Genomic DNA, 19,767 nt, shown 5'->3' with positions numbered 1-19,767 from the left:
TGCTCAAAGATTAGAATTGCAATCGTACAAATATTTGACCTCACCTCAAATCACATCTTGCAACTTGCTGCTATTTTTGATTTGAGTATCAGCTTTGTCTCAGATGTTTCTGTCAAACTTAAAGTGAATACAATAGAAACACATTATACAGCTGTTGACAGCAAGTGTACAGAGTTATAAAACTAATGTAGACATGTCTTAAACTAAACTGATGAGAATGAGTTCATATTGAGATCTCTGACTTTGATTGCAGAATTTATCTTGGCAAATCTGAGAATATTTTGAGACCAAGGTCATTTCTCATTTTCTCAGGAAAAAAACAACTAATCTTGAGACTTGAGCTACAGTCTCTATTTTCACTCCATTTAATCTCATTGTTCTCTGTGAAGCAATTGAAATATTAAATGTGCATTAAGCGATTTCTGAGAAACACTTGAAATCAACCCAAACAAACACACTCCACCCTTCATTGCTCCGCCCCCAAAATGCACAAAAATGCAATGCAAGAGTGGATGCCGCTTTATCATAGCTGAAGCATGGCAAAATAATGCTTTGCAAAAAATAAAGCAAAGGTGGCGAAAGAACGGCAAGGAAGAACAGAACAAAAAGGACCATTGTTGTTGTTAGTCACCAACAGCACAGCAGCTTCAGACAAACAATGACACTCAAAACACTCCTGCTGTTACTTTAGCTGACATTACAACAACAGCAAATCTCGGTTCCGTGAAACATAGCAAAAACCAATGTTACTCACGTATGGAGCAGAAACAATGCAACCTCTGCATCCATTTTCAGGCCTACCCACTTAGGTCTCTCCAGCGCAGGAAAGCTTTTCTAATATTAACATGGGTCTTAAAGCTCTTGCCTGATCATAACCCATCTTGATATTCCTCTGACCTTTTCTCTTTTATAATGTCTCTCAACCATCTCGCTTTCTACTAGCCTGGCTAACGTCAGACCTCGTCCCATTGAGACGTGGTCTGGGAACCACATGTTCATTTTCTCATATTTGAGGCGTGGTTTACGAATGCCCAGAGCCGTTTATTGGGCGCTACGAATGTCTATCAAATGCGCCTGTACGTAGCTCATAGCAAATCGTTTCAATTATACCAGATGACGTATGTAGAGCGACAGAAATTTGACGAGGAAGAAGACGAAATACACTTGCGTTCTAAACTACTTAGAACACTATCTAAGGCTGCATCGAAAGGTAACTTCGCGTCTGCTGCCATGTTGGATCCATAGATATAAACAAACTGCTTCGGTGTGTCGCATAGACGTCGTCATCGTCTTGCTGCTCCCTCCCAGTTCTGTGATTGGTCCCCTCGCTGAGGCAAAAATATGGTCCGTGGAATCCAGGCTGCCTAGCAGCGTGAATAAAATCGCGCTGCGCGCAAGGTAGCATGGTGAAATCCAGGCTAGCTTTCTACAATCTTCAAATCTCCATTATGTTCACACTCTCTCCTCCTCCATCATGAGTGACACACCCCCTTACTGCTGATTTGCTACAAGTGTGTAGTGGTGCTCGGTCCGATCCACTTTCAACAGCATTTCTCAGAAATCGCTTACTGCACCTTTAAGAAGATCTAATCTGGTTTCTCACTCTTTCTCCGTCTCTCTTGAACGTTAGGTGATCCAGCAGGCTCTAAACAGGCAGCCCAGCACAGCGGCGCAGTACCTGCAGCAGATGTACGCAGCTCAACAGCAGCATCTGATGCTGCAAACAGCAGCCCTGCAGCAGCAGCACCTCAGCACAGCTCAGCTCCAGAGCCTCGCAGCAGTGCAGCAGGTCGCTTAGCATGCAGTCTCGTATAGCAAGACATAAGCGTAATGCACACAGATATACTCATACTTTCTCTGTCTGTCATGTTTTCTCCCTCTCAGGCCAGTTTAGCAGCCAGCAGGCAGAGTTCAAACCAAAATGGGACCTCATCTACCCAGAGTGGACCATCACAGACCACAGTATGCTTTTATTTGGATGCATCCACTACAAATAAGCCTGTATAATCACGTCAATATCTTGTACTGGCTATGATATTCTGTTTTTTCATGTGACAACATTCAGGCTGCTTATGTCACAACTCTTGTCTCTATTATTCCCACAGATTAATTTAACCACATCCCCTGCCGCTGCTCAGCTGATCAGTCGCGCCCAGAGCGTAAACTCCGCCCCCTCTGGGATCTCCCAGCAAGCAGTGTTGCTAGGCAACACCTCGAGCTCCACCCTGACAGCCAGCCAAGCTCAAATGTACCTGCGGGCACAGATGGTGAGCACACCTGTATTCTCACAAACACAAGAGTCTTTCATGTTTGTGGAGATGCTTTTATATGCCAGAAATAAGTTGGATGAATTCAGCTAAATTAGGCCACTGATAATTAGTTTAAACAATATTTGACCTTCTTTTTTTAACTTATATATCACAGATAAAGCACCTAACAGTGTAATTAATGTATTTTCTGAATAATTATACCAAACTTTTTCAGTGTAATGCCTAAAAATTAAACAGCCCAAAATGAAAATCAATCTTCAACTGTTAAAATTTGCATTAATATAATGGTTAACAATTGTATTTGAAAAATATTTAAGTAAAATATGTTCCGCATAGTGGTTATTAGATATCAAACTTTAAAAAATGTTTATTGTATGTCATAAAAAGTTCAGCCAAACTCTAATAAATAGTGGAACTATTTACTTGAGTTCACCCAACTAAGAGGTTAAAATCAGGGAACAATAACACCATATTCCTTCTAACTGACCTATAATCATTTTTGTAGGGATATTCACTTTGACCATTACTGATAACTCCAATTATTTTTGTTTAAAAGCCAATAACTGAAATGCTGGCCTGTCAATCTATGCTGCTTTTCAATCTTTTTTGTGTTCACACTTGGCATGTTTGGTTCGATTAAAACAAACCCTGGTGCGATTGCTCTGTTAGTGCGGTTCATTTGAACGCACATACAACAAGCGCATTTAGCCCAGCACACTGCATTGTTTTGGATGTTCGGTAAGTTCCGTCTTGAAATACACGTCATAAAAGCCAACCAATCAGGTTGTGAACAAATCTCTATGCCTTTAGTTTCGGTGTTAAAAAAGCTAATGCTAAGCGGACCAGGACGAAACAATAATTTTTTTTTAAACCAAGCGAACCGAACAAATGTGAACACACCCTTAAGCATCATTCTTAAAAGTGAAATGAGGGTTCAAATCATCATAATGTACTGAAGAAGGTCAATAAACATTTTACATTTAATGAATAATGGGCATGTTGATGTGTGATTATTTTAGGCTCAACAGAGTAATCTTGTGCATGTAGCCAGGAGTCTGGGCCGAGCCGTCCCTCTGTCCTCTCAGCTGATCCTGGCTCCAACTGCTACAGTAACTGCTCTACAATCTGACACTAATGCAACCAATAACACACAGTCTGCCTCTGCACAGGTGCACACATATACTGTAATACACGCACATCCAGTTATCTTATTGAAGCATTCATACAACTGTGGATGTCTTGACAAAAATCTTAAAGGAATATCCTTGAGGATTACAGATTACTTGGGATTTCAATTATAATGTGAAGCCATTCAATTTACTCTACATTATATTAATTCAGCAGACACTTTTATTTAGAATTACTTTCGAAGGAACTAATCCTAAAGGACTTGATCTGGATCTTTTAGAACACTGTTTTATGTTTGTCAAAGGGATATAATGCTCCTGTAGGACATCAGAAAAAAGCCTGTAGATGTCCAATGCAATACTATATACTAATAATATTAAAATTCCATAAATATTCAAATAATATTAAAGGGTTATTTCAGCCAAAAATGAAAATTTTGTCATCCTTTTTTACTTATCCTCATGTCGTTCCAAACCTGTAAGACTTTTGTTGATCTTCTGAACACAAATGAAGATTTTTTTAATGAAATGTGAGCGATTTCTGTCCCTCAATTGACAGCTACGCAACTACCATTAATTAATTAATTAATACACAAATAAATACAAAACATTTTTTTTTGGAGATTATTATTTGATCACATTAGGATTAGATAATTATAACTGGCTCCAAATTATAATAGAAATTCCAATAGGGATTATTTACACATTAATTTAGGATCATTATTCTAGGGAAATATTTATTTTTCAAATATTACAACAACTCATTCAAATGTTTATTGACATTATGACTTTCATAGGTGCAGAACCTTGCCCTGCGCAACCAGCAGGGGGCGTCTTCCACCTCTCAGTCCTCAGGCCTCCAGGCACTGAGTTTAAAGCAGACCCCCATCTCCATACAGCCCACCCCGCTCATCAAGACACCCAGCCAGAGTGCTTCCAGCTCAGGCACTGGTGCCGGCAAAGGCAACTTGAACACTGCTTCCTCTGGTGGAGCGAAGAAAGAAGAGGAGGCACAAACAGAGATGAAAGCAGTTAACATGAGTCGTAATGTCACCTCTTCACATCCCTTAATCGCACCAGGTAAATTCAAACCCAAATGGACTATACAGTGACCCCAAATATATTAGGAAACTTAAGCCACACTTAAAAAGGTCTGAATGCCATTGCATTCGGTAACAAAATATCTCAACAGCAACTGCAAAGATACGACATTAGAGATTTTCTATAAACTATCATGATTCTGAGGCATTTCTTTGCAACGAAGAAGAAATCAGTTCCCCTCAATTTCACACAGGTATCCCCCACAAAGACGATCAACAACAAATACAGTTACTTCTAGTATTGTCTCTCTCTTTGGATGATATTTGATCTCCGTCAAGCACATTTTGTCCAAAGTGGTCCAGAAAGTGTTGCGTGTGAACATTGGGCCTTGGAACAAACTTAAAGGTTCAAGTCACTTCAACAGAAATGTTCTTTGACAGCTCCAACTTCACTTGTCAGTCCATCATGTCACACACTAAGTCCCAAAGAAGGGAGAAATCCACATTTGTCCTGCATGGCTTATGCTCTAACGCATTAATGCATAAGTGGCCTGGCTTTGAAGGGCACACACTTTCTCAGATGAGTCTTTCAGTGCCAGTCAACATCTGACATGCAAGCCATCCATCATTCCACTGGTCTCTAAACATAACAGCTCACACAGGGCAATTATCCTGCACTGTTAGAGGCAGGTACCTGGGCGTGCCGAGGCCGGTAGGGAGTAGGGAGGGACTATCCTGTTTTTAGTTGTGCTTTGGTAGAAGATACAAAAAAAGGCCTCTGATTTTCTACAAAAGAAAAAGAAAGTATCTCCACTAGCTCCAGGGTCAAAAATAAGCACCAGTCAAGTGCCATGTGAAGGAAAAACAGGCTTTTTTTTTTTATGTGACCAAATTAAATCCAAAAAAGGAGTAGGCCTATATTGTTTTTATATTTTTTTACCACAAAAAGGAGTATAAAACACATTGTACATTTATATATTTTAAGTGTAAAATATATTTTCACATCCAGTCAAAAAAAAAAAGTACATTTTCTCAGTATACTGTATCTGCTTCTGGTTAGCAACATTTGTGTGAGAGAGAGAGAGAGCTGCGCTTCTTTGACATTATAGTATGTCAGTGATCATTTGCAGGTGTAATGTGTGTGTGCCACTGTGTATGTACACAAATAACAGATAGAATAAAGCTTGAACAAGTGTGTTTGAGTGGTTCCAATAGAGCCTCAGTGGAGAGGAAGGGTAACAAGCCACCTGATGTGTGTGTTGGGATGTAGTTACTATGGCAGTGTGCTCCAGAGCGCTGATGTGATGCTTGGTTTTCCCCTTGTGCATTAATGATATTCACAGATCTGGAAAGTCATCATGGGCTATTATTCTCCTAGCTGAACCATGCCAGGTTGCTTTAAAAAAATGTTCTAATGTTTTTAAAATCTGAATATTAGATTAAAAATAATGTGAAAGTGGGTATTGGAGGGAGATTGGATTGTGGATTTTGGTATTAAAAAAATACTATTTGCTTGGATGTAATCTTGTGAGATTTCACACCATGCTTTTGTTTTGGAACTGGTAAAGTCTAAACCAGTAAAAGCAGTTTATATTAAGAGTAATGAACTCTCTATGTTGATCCTAATTCTTAAATCAAATAATTGAAACTGTCCACTGAATACAAACACTAGAGGGCTTGTTAAAAGCAGAAGAAAGAGCCACAGACATTAACATTCTGCTGCTGTGCATTCAAAATACTAAAGTGAAAAGTACTTATTGTAGAGCAAATGCACCCAAAGAGGAAAACCTTGTTAATGAAACTTAATGGAGTTAAGCTGAGAACAGTTTGAGACATTGATCACTTCTTAAACTCTATGGAAACTCGTGCCAGATTACTGGGGTCTAATCTCAGGAAAAGTCTCCATTTAATCTCATTGCTGTAAAAAACAACAACATTTGAGATATTTAAGAGATCGAATTTGGCCCAACATGTGAGAAAAGGTACAAGCATTTGTGATCGTTTTTAATGTGTTGTGGCTTAGCATATAGCTGAACGTTCGGCAGGAAATTTCGGGGTTTTCCAGGGTTGCGCTCTGCAGGGAATAACTCATCAACTCCTTATTCTGAACATCCGGAAGGAAGAGAGAGTGAGAGAAAGTGAGCACAGAGGATTGAGTCATCTGAACCCACCATCCCACACCATTCACATTAGACAGAAGAACATTCCCACACTGAACCTTTTCTGTTTGCTATTAAGAGTTTTTAAAGAAAGACTGTGTTTGTTCCTGCCGTCTGCTTCACATATTCAGTGTGCATTTCACATGACAGAACACACACGCATATATATATAAACATTAAAACCACCCGCTAACTTTCCAACCAGTTTGTTTTTCAGATTCCTTTACCGCTCATAAACTTTTGAGGTTGTGATCTCAACGTGCCCAACTCTTAAGGTTTTTGTGTTTGAATGTTCTCCTGCTGAGATAATTAAATTTTAACACACTTTCCCGCAAGTCCTCCAGTCAAACACCTAATCACAGTTTTAAACTCATCCAGTTTCCACTGCCGTAGTCCTGGATACAGAAGTTGTACTGGAAAACCCAAGCACAGCGACTAATGTTAGAAGATCACTGAATAAATCAAATCAAATAAAAAAATAGGAAGGAATAAATTAAAAAGCTGACCAATGAACTAACATGACTTTTCCATGAACCTTCCAGATGTTTGATGTGTGCTTTACAGGATAATCATTTTACAGAATAATATATATACATAGGCTGATTCACAAATGAATCAATAAGATGGATTTGTAAACATTTTGAAATTGATTCATTGAAAAGAACTAATTAAAATGAATTTGCTTACAAATCAGAATTCCTTAATTGCTTGCAAGGACGTTACTTTAACAAGAGCATTATTTGATCAGCATATTGAAATCACAATTTTAAAATTCCTTGACATTTTCAATAACTGTGGGATACCTGTGACTTTACCTGAATGAAGCTGAATTTACCTATAAAAATGTCTAAATGTATTAAGTTCCATGTGCATGTTCCTGTCGTTTTATATTGCAACTGTCAGTTTAATGTGTAGTCATGTGAAACAGTATGTGTATGTAATAAGTGTGTGTCCTTCCAGCGTATGCCCAAATTCAGCCGCAGGCCCTGATTAAGCAGCAACCGCAACAGTTCGTCATTCAACCCCAAGCCCCAGCCACCTCTAGAGCCCAGCCTCAGTTACTGCAGACCGCCTCCGTCCAGCCCCACCAACAGTGCTCCGCCCAGACCTCATCTGTCACAGGGATCATTCCGGTTTTGCCCAGACCAGTCCTTCACAACCAGGGATCCGCTCAATGTCAACACGCCACCATCTTCCATTCAACTATAAGCCACCATGCAGTTAGCCAGCACGGCTCACACATTGGCCTGGCCCATGCTAAAGCTCAACCGGTCCAACTGACAGCCATCAATCTCCAAATCCAACCTGCACAAAGCCAGGTAAGGGACTCCCTTACTAGAGCCATATAGTAGATTAAAGATAATGCATTGTATACAATTCTAAAGCAACTAACTATTTTATCCTATTTAGGCTTCAAGACTGGCTCAGGATGACAAGGAGAAGCCCACCTCTTTGGTGGTAAGAGAGATCTGCCCACCAGTACAAACGCAACCATCCACTACGACCCAAGGCACCGACCTCCTTGAACAACCCAAAGCTGACACTGTTAATGCTACATCTCAAACACAAGGTACAGTTGCCAAAAAGAGTCGAAATTTACAAATATAGTTTGATAATCAAACAATGTATCAACAATAGACACAAGAGATCACTTCAGAGGTAATGATGATTACTAGGGCGCAAGTCCTAAAACAATAACCATCTTTTTATTACAATACTTTTTTTAAACTTTATATAAATTGTTATTAATATGTATTATTAATATATAAATAAATAAAAAAAGAATATATATAATATATATATAAATGGCTAATGATGACTAATGACCACAGCAGCAGGAATCCACCTGTCACTCAAAAGTGGACACCCTTAATTATGCAGAAATTTTAAGGCTTAATATAATTTAAACGGATGAGTTATAAAAAAAATTCACCCCCTCACAGTTGTCATGAAGGGCAAAATTAGCTGCATAGACCAAAGCCTACAGACACCAGGCTGTAAACGTTTTTTTTCTGCTGTAAAATTTGGCATTTTAACATGGGGTTGGTTCGGTGCTTAAAGGGATACTCCACCGTCTTTTCATATTAAACTATGTTATTCCCTTAACTAAGACGAGTTGATGCATACCTCTCTCGTCTCAGTCAAGCGGCAACCTCCCCGTCTCTCTCTTGAAACCAACACGGAAGTGAGTTAAACTGCAGTTCATCGACTGGCCGCTTGGCCTGGCTGCAGAAGTGAGTCAAATCTGTATCTCCCCCATGTTAAAATTACCAACTTTACAGCAGAAAAAAATATGTTTACAGCCTGGATCTCTATGTGGCTTTGGTCAATAGAGCTCGGGATCGTTGCGTCACGCCGCAATGCATTGTGGGAATCACGGTACGGAAGTAAGAGATTGTACTGTATAGTAGCGTATAGTAGGCAGTAGGTAACGTTGATCATTTGGTCATTCATTTAGGTTATTTTCTGGAAAATGGTTCAGTATTGCTGTATTGTGAACTGCTGTAATCGGTCTCATGATCGACAGGGCAAACGCCTCATAAATCATATTAGTTTTCCCTATTTTCGTCGAATGGCTTGGGTCGCCGCTGGTCGTCAACCGGACGAAAACAGTGGATTATTGCACGTATGATAAATTACTCCTGAAGTGTAACAAACCCGCATAGACAAGCTTCGTAGCTCACAGAATCTGACAAGTGTACGTGTGTGTGTGTGTGTGTGTCACTACTGATGCTTGGTTAACGGTGCGAACGATTGTTTTCTCCGCGTTTACTTTGTAGATCTGCAGATCTTGCACTCATCCATTTGTGAACTGCAAGTGAGCCTCCAGTGACAAGTTTCTACTTTTCTAAAAGTGTCTACTTTTAAACAAACAATTCAAAACGAAAGAAAACAGACAGCTCTCTGCTTATGTAAGTTAATCCGTATGCAATTTGCATTTCTCTCTGGCGCGTTCACTTACAGCAAAGATCGCCAATCAGCATCGTCAACCTCATCTTTGCAGCCAAATGTGACAAAATAAAAACCATTTGTTTATTAAACAATTAAAATGTGTGTGTGAATGTTGTTGCCGAGGGCACAGGAAATTGTAAATCCGGCTCTGGATCGGAGATGTAAGCGCTACTCCACAGACCAGGTAGGAAAATATCAGGGAAACTGAGGCTTGGTATTAGCCACCTCCAGACTTTATTCATAGGGATCAAATCTTTTTTTTTTTTTTTAAGTAGCGTTGTTTGGCTTCATTATTAAGTTTGTCAGTATACGGTATAGCCAACTTTTTTTGTCACGGCCCATAACTTTTTCTCTTTCTTTCTCGGTGCCGGTGGAGACCGGTCGGCTACGCTATTACTTTATTCCGAACACTTCTGCGTTGCCTCTAAAATGGCCGTGGTTACCCACAATGCATCATTCCATAACGTCTACGCCCGAGCTCTATACAGCTAATTTTGCCCTTCATAACAACTGTGAGGGGGGTGAATTATTTTATAACTTGTCCGTTTAGTTGATTAATATTTAAATTTAAGGGTGTGGCCAAGCCTCTTGAGTGACAGATGGATTGCCGCTGTCAGTGCTAGCCGTTTGTCTGCTGTTACTAGCCGTCACTTCACCTCAGCAAATGTTAGCTGCTGAACTTGCCATCTTCTGCAGTGTTTGTGCTTTTTTTCGGGATTATTATTTCATACAATTTAATACTTGGGTAACGTTACAAAGCCCACGTCTTTGGATTCCGTCGTTATCATTCGAGAGAACAACCAGCGCTGTATTTCAGTTGTTTTCCTCTGTGAACATGCACTAATGGATGTCTGACAATTTCGTTGCTTTTTGGAGTTTTCAAATTTAAAACGTCAATAAATGCTCGTTCGTTCTGCTCTCACGGAACAGATGGATTATAATATGCGTAAGTTACCGTCAGATGAAATCATGCAGGCGTCGGCGCTTTCTCCGTCCATGCAATAAATGCATATGAATGAGCGCGGATTTTCTAGCGCATTTACTTGCACTTCAAAGGCAATATGGTTTAACGGTTTAACCCATTTGAGAGACGGCCAACATCAGAATTTAAAATGGACTGAATAAGCTCTCTACGAACTTGAGCGATGCCGCGCTGACGGACTATGAAAGAGTGACGGACATGTATGCACATAAATCACTGTCACACACAAACACTCTCGAAGTAATACACAGTCTCACTTGTAGCCATGTCTTTTAACTATTATAATATTTCGAAGGGCAAAAATATTAACGTTTAATTGGCTTTACATCATCAGCTAACTCGATCACGTCGAGCTAGGTGATTTCAGATAGCCAGGCCAGGCTCCTCAGCTCCACTCACGCTCCGCCTGTTTGCCTATTTTCTGTTATCCGGGAGTGACGCAAGGCCAAGATGGCGACGGCCGGCTCCGCCCACTTTAGGCTTCAAAAATGCTCTTCAGAAACCTACGGGTGACGTCACGGACACTACGTCCATATTTTTTTACAGTCTATGGTCTCAGTGCGTGCACTCAATCGCTCTGGCGCGCGGCAAAACTTAGTTTGTTCACTCAGTTCATTCAATACGGGCCAAGCAGAGAAGCTACTAAACACCTCCACGTTTTCCCTATTTAAACACAGTTACTCGCGTAGTGTAACTCGACCTAGGACGGTGACACAAAACAAAACGTTGCGCTTTTCTAAGCGTGTAAAATGGATAACTATATTGTATGGCGCAATACCATAGCAAGTGCTTATGAGCACTTCGACTTGGCGGACTAATATCTTCACTCGTGAAAAATCCTCTCACCGGCCCCCGCTCCCTCTGGTGAAGATATTACTCCGCCAAGACGAAGTGCTTACAAGCACTTGCTATGGTATTCCGCCATACAATATAGTTATCCATTTTACACGCTTAGAAAAGCGCAACGTTTTGTTTTGTGTCACCGTCCTAGGTCGAGTTACACTACGCGAGTAACTGTGTTTAAATAGGGAAAACGTGGAGGTGTTTGGTACCTTCTCTGCTTGGCCCGTATTGAATGAACTGAGTGAACAAAGTTTCGCCGTGCGCCAGAGCGATTGAGTGCACGCACTGAGACGAGAGAGGTATGCATCAATTCGTCTTAGTTAAGGGAATAACATAGTTTAATATGAAAAGACGATGGAGTATCCCTTTAACATGGCGGATGCAGGTGCACATTTCAGTGACTTCAGTTCTTCTTTTTTATTAATGACTGTTTATTTGTCTCTAAATGTTTGAAATTGATGTTAATTAGTAGTTTTAGCTGTGGTGTCGAAATTGGAGTGGAGAATTGTGAAATTTCACTGGTGTCTAAAATTTTGGTGTCAACATTATTTATTAAAATACAAGAATACACGGGTCAAAAACAACAAAAAAACAAACATTTTTTTTGGTCTTTTTTTGTTTGTTTGTGGTGAGACCAGTGAAAATTATTCATTGATTCAAATCGAGAATCGAAATCTTGCAAATCAGAATCGAATGAAATTGGGACATCTGAATGGTTACCGGGCCAGCCCTAATATATATATTGTATTTATCTATTTCACACCTATCAAAATCCAGAAATATGCACATACATCAACTTTGTTTTAAAGAATCACTGCTGCATTTAAAGTACAAGGCTTTTCGACTCCCACATGATGAACAAGATTTGCTAAAAGAGAAGGAGGTGGAGTGCAATTCCCATGTACAGATTATGAACAAGAACTGAGTCACATGACTCTGTGGACTTCCTTGACCTCCAGAAGGCACGACTTGCTGCCGAATCTGTCAGAAACTGGTTTTAGACCTGTGCGTTACATGAAATGGTGCTTTCCTAGCTTCAGATAATGCCCATGGGCTGAGCGAAGCTGTGAAACTCTTGAACCTCTACGGAGTCATGTGACCTGCCACTTGAGGCTGCTGCCATCCAGGGAAGGACTGAACCGCCTCCTGGCGGAATGTGCTGTGCTCGTGCGTGGGAGTGGAGCATTGAAAAGGAGCAGCGCACACTGCATGTTGCGTAGTAGAATCGCACGCGTGGCGGAGCCTGATATTCTGTCTTTGATAATAGTGGAACAGGCGTGTGGGAATGAGGCTCCCCCCGTGTTTTGAGACGGAATTGATGAGCGCCCCTGCGGGAAATGAGTTTTTATTGCTCTTTGTCGGTAAGCTACAGTATGTCTTGTGTTGTGATGCCAGTAGTTTTGGTTAGTGGGCTTTAAAAAAGCGCTGCGGTCTGTGTAGACTTGACACGCTCTCTTAAAACGCGACGCAACTGACGCTAGTCTAGTGCGTACATGGAAATCAGTGACTGAACGCAGTGACGCGTCTTGTGTGAACAGGATAGATGTATTTTTCTTTAGTTAATTTTAGTTTTTAGATGCAAGTAATAGTTAGCACAAAAATCTAACCAGTTACTCACCTTTTTCATGACGTTCCAGCGTTATTTCCTTTCTTCAGTGAACTGTAGCATTTGGCAGCTTGATAGTGGATAACATTAAAAACTTTATAAAAGTAGTTCATACTTTTTCTTCAGTGAACTGCAGCAGTGGTCCTTTGGCAGCTTGATAGTGAATAACATTAAAAACTTCGTAAAAGTAGTTAATAGTTTAATATTTAAAGTATTTTGAAGTTATCGGGTAGCTTTGTGTGATGAACAGAAAGAAATTGCAGTCGTTATTGACTGATACTCTTCCCAGCTCAAATGGCAGGAAGTTGCGTTCAAATAAAAAATGGCGCTTATGACAAATCGGGTCCTCCCTCGAAATCGGTCTCCATCAACTACTAGGCTATCAGTTAATTAATGATTATACCAGAGCCCGTCTACGCCATATTAGACATTCTCTGATTATACTAAGACGAACGATATAAATGTAAAATATGTATAGGTTACTACTATATAGTGCATAACACGAAAGATTATTTCACCTGATAAACTGTTAATTAACATAATAATAATAATAGCCTATTAAGCGAGTAATTGAATGTCATTATATTCTTTTTATTTCTAAAATATTTGGACATTTAACGTAATTTAAAACGTAATCACATTAAAGATGATTGTCATGTAGGGCAAGTGCAAATACGTGTATAAACTAAGCTATCAGGCTAATTTGGGTATCTGTATGCTATGCTAGTGCATTTAAGCTAACTAACATAGACATTAATGATCATTATAATTTATAATGGCATAATTTTGTAGGAATTGTAATCAGGTGCTAAAGAGAGTACTCATTTTAAGTAATTTGAGCCAGTGGAATCGCTTGGGGGTCCTAATGGAGACCTGTCTATGATGGAGACCCAATTTCGAGGAGGACCTGATGAGTCACCACCAATGGGTGCTGCTCTAGTTGGACGTCTTTGACGTCAAACGCCATTGGCTCTGGAGTGTCTCTTGACTGGTAGTGATATTTTCATTAAAATATTCATATAGTCGCTTTTTATAAATATGATATTGAAGATCTTTGTGTTTCATAAAAGAAATAAAACTCATAAAACTAAAAACATCATCATAAACATCTTAAACCAGCTTAGAATGGTTTAAGATATATTATTTTCCAGCAGTGTTTGGCTCAACTGTTCCTTAAACGTCCGTAAGTTACTTTATAAGCTCACTCTTTGTATTTTATTCCGCCAGCTGTCTTTTCCGGGCTTTTCCAACACCGGCGGCCGCTGATATTTGTGCTGCTGATGTTGTTGTGGTTGCTATAGTGATGAGTTGATGCTTTGTTTCTTTGCCGCCAGGCTCTGTGGAGACGGCCCGGGACCCCATGGGAGCACCGGTGACATCAACCATGACCTCGGCAGCCTCAAACGAGCCCCCTCCGGCAGCCGTGACAGGAACTGTGGCACAAAACGGCGAGAACAAGCCACCTCAAGCCATAGTGAAGCCACACGTCCTCACGCATGTCATAGAGGGATTTGTTATCCAGGAGGGAGCTGAACCATTCCCTGTGAGTTGTAATAATAATAAAAAAACAATAGCTTTTAAATACAATAATTAATTAAGAATTATATATATATATATATATATATATATATATATATATATATATATATATATATATATATATATATATATATATATATATATATATATATATATATATTACACACACACACAAACCTTTATGGTAGCTAGATGTAATTATTTGATGGCACTAATAATAATGCAAGGCATCAACAATTTTATTATCATTATTACTATTCATATTTTTTTTTATACAACAGCAATAATAAAACAAGTATTATTATTAATAATAACAATTCAGTAAATAATACAAATTATTTATAAATACTAATAAAAATTAAAATTGCAAATGAATTTATTAATAAGAAGAATGTTATTATTATTCATAATACTATTACATTATTATTAATATCTTCATTATTATTTTATTCATACATTTTAATACAACAATAATTATACTACTATTATTGTTATTATTATTAGTAGTAGTATTAATTCAGTCAATTGTATAAATTAATTACACAAACTAATAAAAATAATTGTATTATTATTATTATTAATTCAGTTATTTATTATTATTAAATAATGACTTATTTATTTTCAGCATCATGTATTTCTTAGTATGTTAGTGAATTGCCCTGATTTTACAACATCAAACTAAACTGTAGAAACAATACTGTCAGTTGAAGGTGTCCACAGAGTTACAGTAATCGCCATGACATCATTGCTTTTGAATACTGTATTGTCAGGTGGAGCGATCTCTGGCGCAGGCCGACAGCCCCAAGAAACCAGACACACAGCTTCCCTCAGATCCAGAGAAAACAGCCAGCAGCAATTCCCTCAGTGCCACCAACTCAGACATGGAGGAGGTTGGACAACAAGGTGATTCAAACATCCTGCAGCCCACAGCTATTTTTCTAAGATGCATGATCTTTTTAAGTGACAGCGTAAAGTTTTGAAAGATTGAAAACATGCACTGTTATGAACAAAGGAGCGTCATTGTGCATTAGTCATGAAAGATGGTTGGAATTTCCTGTTTGTGAACTTTACGATAGAAACCGTGCAATATAGTTGCAGCAACAATATAAGCCTTGCACCATTCCAAAGTGTACAAACAAACATAGTTTCAGCTAGTCATAAATAAACTGTAGATTAATACTTTATCATTTTTCATCAGACACAAGACTTCAGGAGGAATCAGAGGAGCCCAAGCTCACATGTGAGCTCTGCGGATGGGTTGATTTTGCCTACAAGTTCAAACGTTCAAAACGCTTCTGTTCCATGGTCTGTGCTAAAAGGTTAGAGATTCGAAACATTTGAAGAAATGTTTTAGTGAAAATATCTACAAATGCATGCTGGGTTCATTTAGGAACTTATGAGATATAGCTGCACCCAAAATGAGAGCTAATAATATATTGTTGTGATGTGCAGTAGTTTTATCTGTATGCTAACATACAACAGGTACAGTGTTAGTTGCACGAAGAGGGTTGGGCTGTTCCACCCCGACAGAACTAAAACAACCAATCAGATAAATCAGTGGAGAAGGAGAAGGTCTCATAGTCCCAGAGGCAGGGAGGCCAAAAAGCAGGTGAACAGCTACTATAATCCAGTTGTGCCCGTCACAATGTTTTTGTATCACTATATTAAAGTAAATCATCCTATCTTTGTTATTACTTCACTTTAGTGCATGTATATCATCTCTTGTTTTATTCTTGATCCCTGCAGCGGCTCTCTGTATCTCAGCAATCTCAGGGAGAATCTATATCCTCACCCCTCCAATCTCAGCCTAGTCAAGGAGAGTCCAGCCCCTGTTCGGATATCTCCAGTTATGAGGAAGCAACTTCCCCGCTCTCTGCAGCCAGTTCTGGCCCAGTCGTTTCTCAGGGTGGGGTCTCTGGTAATGATCCAGAAGAGCTTCCTCTCCTCAGTCAGCACTTCCTACCATGCGACCCCACCAAATGGAATGTGCAAGAGGTGTTTGAGTTCATCTGCTCTTTGCCAGGTATGTGGCTTTTTATCATATTCATATATATATAGAGTTCAGATGCAAGAGTTTAGATGCAAAAGGCTCTAAGTGCCATCTGAAATTTTCTTCTAGAAGGATCATTTTTATAAAGCTTGTATATTTAAGTTCAGTAATTTCACTTAAATGACAATTAATAGGTAATTTGCATTGCCATTTAAGTGAAATTACTGAACTTAAATATACGAGCTTGATAAAAATGATCATTCTAGAAGAAAATTTCAGATGGCACTTAGAGCCTTTTGCATCTAAACTCTTCATATATATATATATATATATATATATATACACATATATACATATATACACACACACACACACACACACACACAAACTAACTAACTACATGTTTGGGGTCGGTACGAAAAAAAAAAAAATAATTAATACGTTTATTCAGCAAGGATGCATTAAGGCCTGGACACACCAAGTGTTGGGCCGTTTTTGAGCGTCGGTCAGCTTAGTTTTTCCGGTGTGTTCTGCACCGGTGGCTGTAGTGGGACACTGTCCTTTTTTTTGGGCCGATTCAGCATGTTGAATTGCCGTTAGGCCGTTGGTGAGAGAGAGAACTCTGATTGGCTGTTCAGCTTAGCAAACGAGTCAGGGCATCAGAATAAAAGCGAAGATTCTGGAATTCATTCGACATGTGCCTCTCACAGTGCATTATGGGTTTTCTGTAGCCGTTGAGCGTGCGTGATTTTTTTTCCCAAACCACTTCAGCGGAAATCCCGCCCTGCAGCCTATTTAATTGGTTCAGGTTACAGTGACGGGTAGGTTTAGGGATCAGTGTTTGGTGTAGGCAATCTGTGACGGGTAGGTTTAGGGATCAGTGATTGGTGTAGGGCAATCAGGGCGGGATTTCCGCTGAAGTGGTTTGGGAAAAAAAATCACGCGTTGAGCGTACATTGGTTGTACACTTGTTATTGTGGTCCACTATGGTTTCGGACACCACTGCAAATGGCTGTCCCCTCAAATAGTGCCCTATTTAAGGGTATGGGGGCGATTTCGGACACAGCCCTAGTCTCAATTTGCCTTTTTTAATGATGAAAATAGATACCTGCTTGATACCTGCTGATATAGATGGATATTTACTTACGCGCAGGCGCAGGACGCACTTGCTAGTTGACAGTCGCCTTTAGTCCTTTTGGTGTGTTCAAGCGCAGCTTTTTGGTCAAGACGCAGCCGACGAGAGGCAACAACGCAGTCGACGCTGCTAGTTCTTTGACGCCGGCTTGGTGTGTCCCGGGCTATCAAAAGTGACAGTAAAGACTTTTACATCCTGAAACCTGAAAAAAAAATGTCCACAAAAATATTAAGCAGCACAACTGTTTTCAACATTGATAATAACATGAAATGATTCATGAGCACCAAATCATCACATAAGAATGATTTCTGAAGGACCACGTGACACTGAAGACCGGCTGTTGAAAATTCAGCTTTGCCGTCACAGGAATAAATTACATTTTAAAGTATATTAAAATAGAAAACAGTTATTTTAAATTGTAATATTTCATAACAATGCTATTTTTAACAAATATAATCGGCATAAGATGCATAAAAGACTTTAAAAACATTACAAAATCTTACAGACCCTAAACTTAACCGTATCGTATAAATACATACATGCACACACATTTGATATTAGATTTTGCCATCAAATATTATATAATGATGGCAAAGTTGATAAAAGCAAAGCTATGTTTAAAGTTGAAATTTCTACAGCAATTTATTTATTTATTTACAAATATGGTATTTAATAATGCAAATTTTTGTGACTCCACAATTAGGTTGCCGGGAGATTGCGGATGAGTTTCGTGCTCAGGAGATTGATGGACAGGCCATGCTGCTACTGAAAGAAGACCACCTAATGAGTGCCATGAATATTAAATTAGGACCCGCCCTCAAGATCTTCGCTCGCATAAACATGCTGAAAGATTCCTAGCCTTAAAAAGGCAGTAAGTCTATGAGTATGTGCCCTCAGATGTCACTTAAACTTGACCTAGTGACTACAGCACCCCAAACTGCACTACAACATTTTTTAAACAAATAATTAATAACTAAAAACTTTATTTAAAAAAAAATTGGGCAAAGCCCAAAACTGCACCTCCTCAAGAGAAGAACTGAAATTAAATTCAGCTGGAACAGAAAATGACCCGACTACCTATGAAGATCCACACAAATAGTGACTTATACCAAATGAAAGGCATTATGAATCAGTGATTTGGAATTCAATTCTGACTGGGACTCGCAGATCACTCGACTTAACTAGATCAGAAAAATCTTTGTACGTACGGATAATGTACGTATAACAACACTGCAGTCCAAACAGAACTAAAACTATCATGTGGTTTCACAATCCCACATTTTGTCCCAGATATCTCTGGAATGTACATTTGTTGTTTTCAGGTATGAGTTTGTCTTATTGTACATGCCAGATGCTTTTGTACAGTATAAATATGTTTAAGTAAATTATTCTTACCTATGTGTGTGAGTATTCGTAACAGAGTTGAATCACAACAAACTGGTGCTATTTCACTTTCACCTTTACTTTGAGAGGACTTGAATAACAGAAGCACAGTAACAGAATATTCAACGTTGAACCTAAAACCCGATACAACCTAAAGGAAGGGATCCAGTTTGAACAAATCCTGTCAACAGCGCCTTATTCAATGTGTGTCTGTACACTCTGGTTTTGAGATGCACATTAAATTGTATTTGTCTTGGATATTGGGAATGACACTATGTTTGGTTTTAACTGTGCCCAGATTTGTTATTGTATGTTGCTAGAAATGATTGTGATGATGGGTTGTGTTTTTTTTTTAGTACAATGCTTTGTGAAATGCCTGTATTTATCAGATGAATGAAATTTGTAATATAACATTTTTAAGGAAGAAACTTGTTTAATTTCTTGTTTTTCACCTCAACTGCTTGCACAGCTTTATTCATTAATTTATTTATGCCACATTTAATTTTTCATCACATTGATTACATAACAAAATACCCAACTAAGTCACATCTAAAACATATAGGCCTGGTTTCACAAACAAGGCTTGATTAGGCTTTAGTTCAATAAGGAAGGACATTTAAGTAGCTTTTATAAATGTGCCTTAGAACAAATCTACGTGTGCATCTTGAGACAAAACAATGGCAGTGACATTTTAAGATATCTCAGTGCAACTTGCTTTCAGTTCAAACAGCTCAAACATAC

At 39.0% G+C, this 19,767-nt stretch overlaps 1 protein-coding gene across 2 annotated transcripts in view; it reads left to right on the top strand.

Moving 5' to 3' along the window:
- Window positions 1-19,448, top strand: part of phc2b (polyhomeotic homolog 2b) — a 34,028-nt gene extending 14,580 nt beyond the window's left edge. The window contains exons 3-15 of one of the 2 annotated variants that reach the window (XM_081380258.1): window positions 1,631-1,789; window positions 1,885-1,962; window positions 2,106-2,267; window positions 3,290-3,439; window positions 4,195-4,477; window positions 7,557-7,915; window positions 8,007-8,166; window positions 14,314-14,522; window positions 15,289-15,421; window positions 15,717-15,837; window positions 16,001-16,127; window positions 16,265-16,541; window positions 18,347-19,448. In XM_081380258.1, coding sequence (XP_081236384.1) covers window positions 1,631-1,789; window positions 1,885-1,962; window positions 2,106-2,267; window positions 3,290-3,439; window positions 4,195-4,477; window positions 7,557-7,915; window positions 8,007-8,166; window positions 14,314-14,522; window positions 15,289-15,421; window positions 15,717-15,837; window positions 16,001-16,127; window positions 16,265-16,541; window positions 18,347-18,501 — 2,373 coding nt within the window. In that variant the 3' untranslated portion in view covers window positions 18,502-19,448. The remainder of the gene's footprint in view (window positions 1-1,630; window positions 1,790-1,884; window positions 1,963-2,105; window positions 2,268-3,289; window positions 3,440-4,194; window positions 4,478-7,556; window positions 7,916-8,006; window positions 8,167-14,313; window positions 14,523-15,288; window positions 15,422-15,716; window positions 15,838-16,000; window positions 16,128-16,264; window positions 16,542-18,346) is intronic. The other variant, XM_081380259.1, reaches the window with a different exon arrangement.
- The last annotated feature ends 319 nt before the right edge of the window (window positions 19,449-19,767 follow it).

The sequence above is a fragment of the Scardinius erythrophthalmus genome (genome assembly GCF_964197995.2).
Source record: "Scardinius erythrophthalmus genome assembly, chromosome: 12".
NCBI classification, from domain to species: domain Eukaryota; kingdom Metazoa; phylum Chordata; class Actinopteri; order Cypriniformes; family Leuciscidae; genus Scardinius; species Scardinius erythrophthalmus.
Note: the sequence above shows the minus strand (reverse complement) of the source record. Positions and strands in the feature narration are given on the sequence as shown.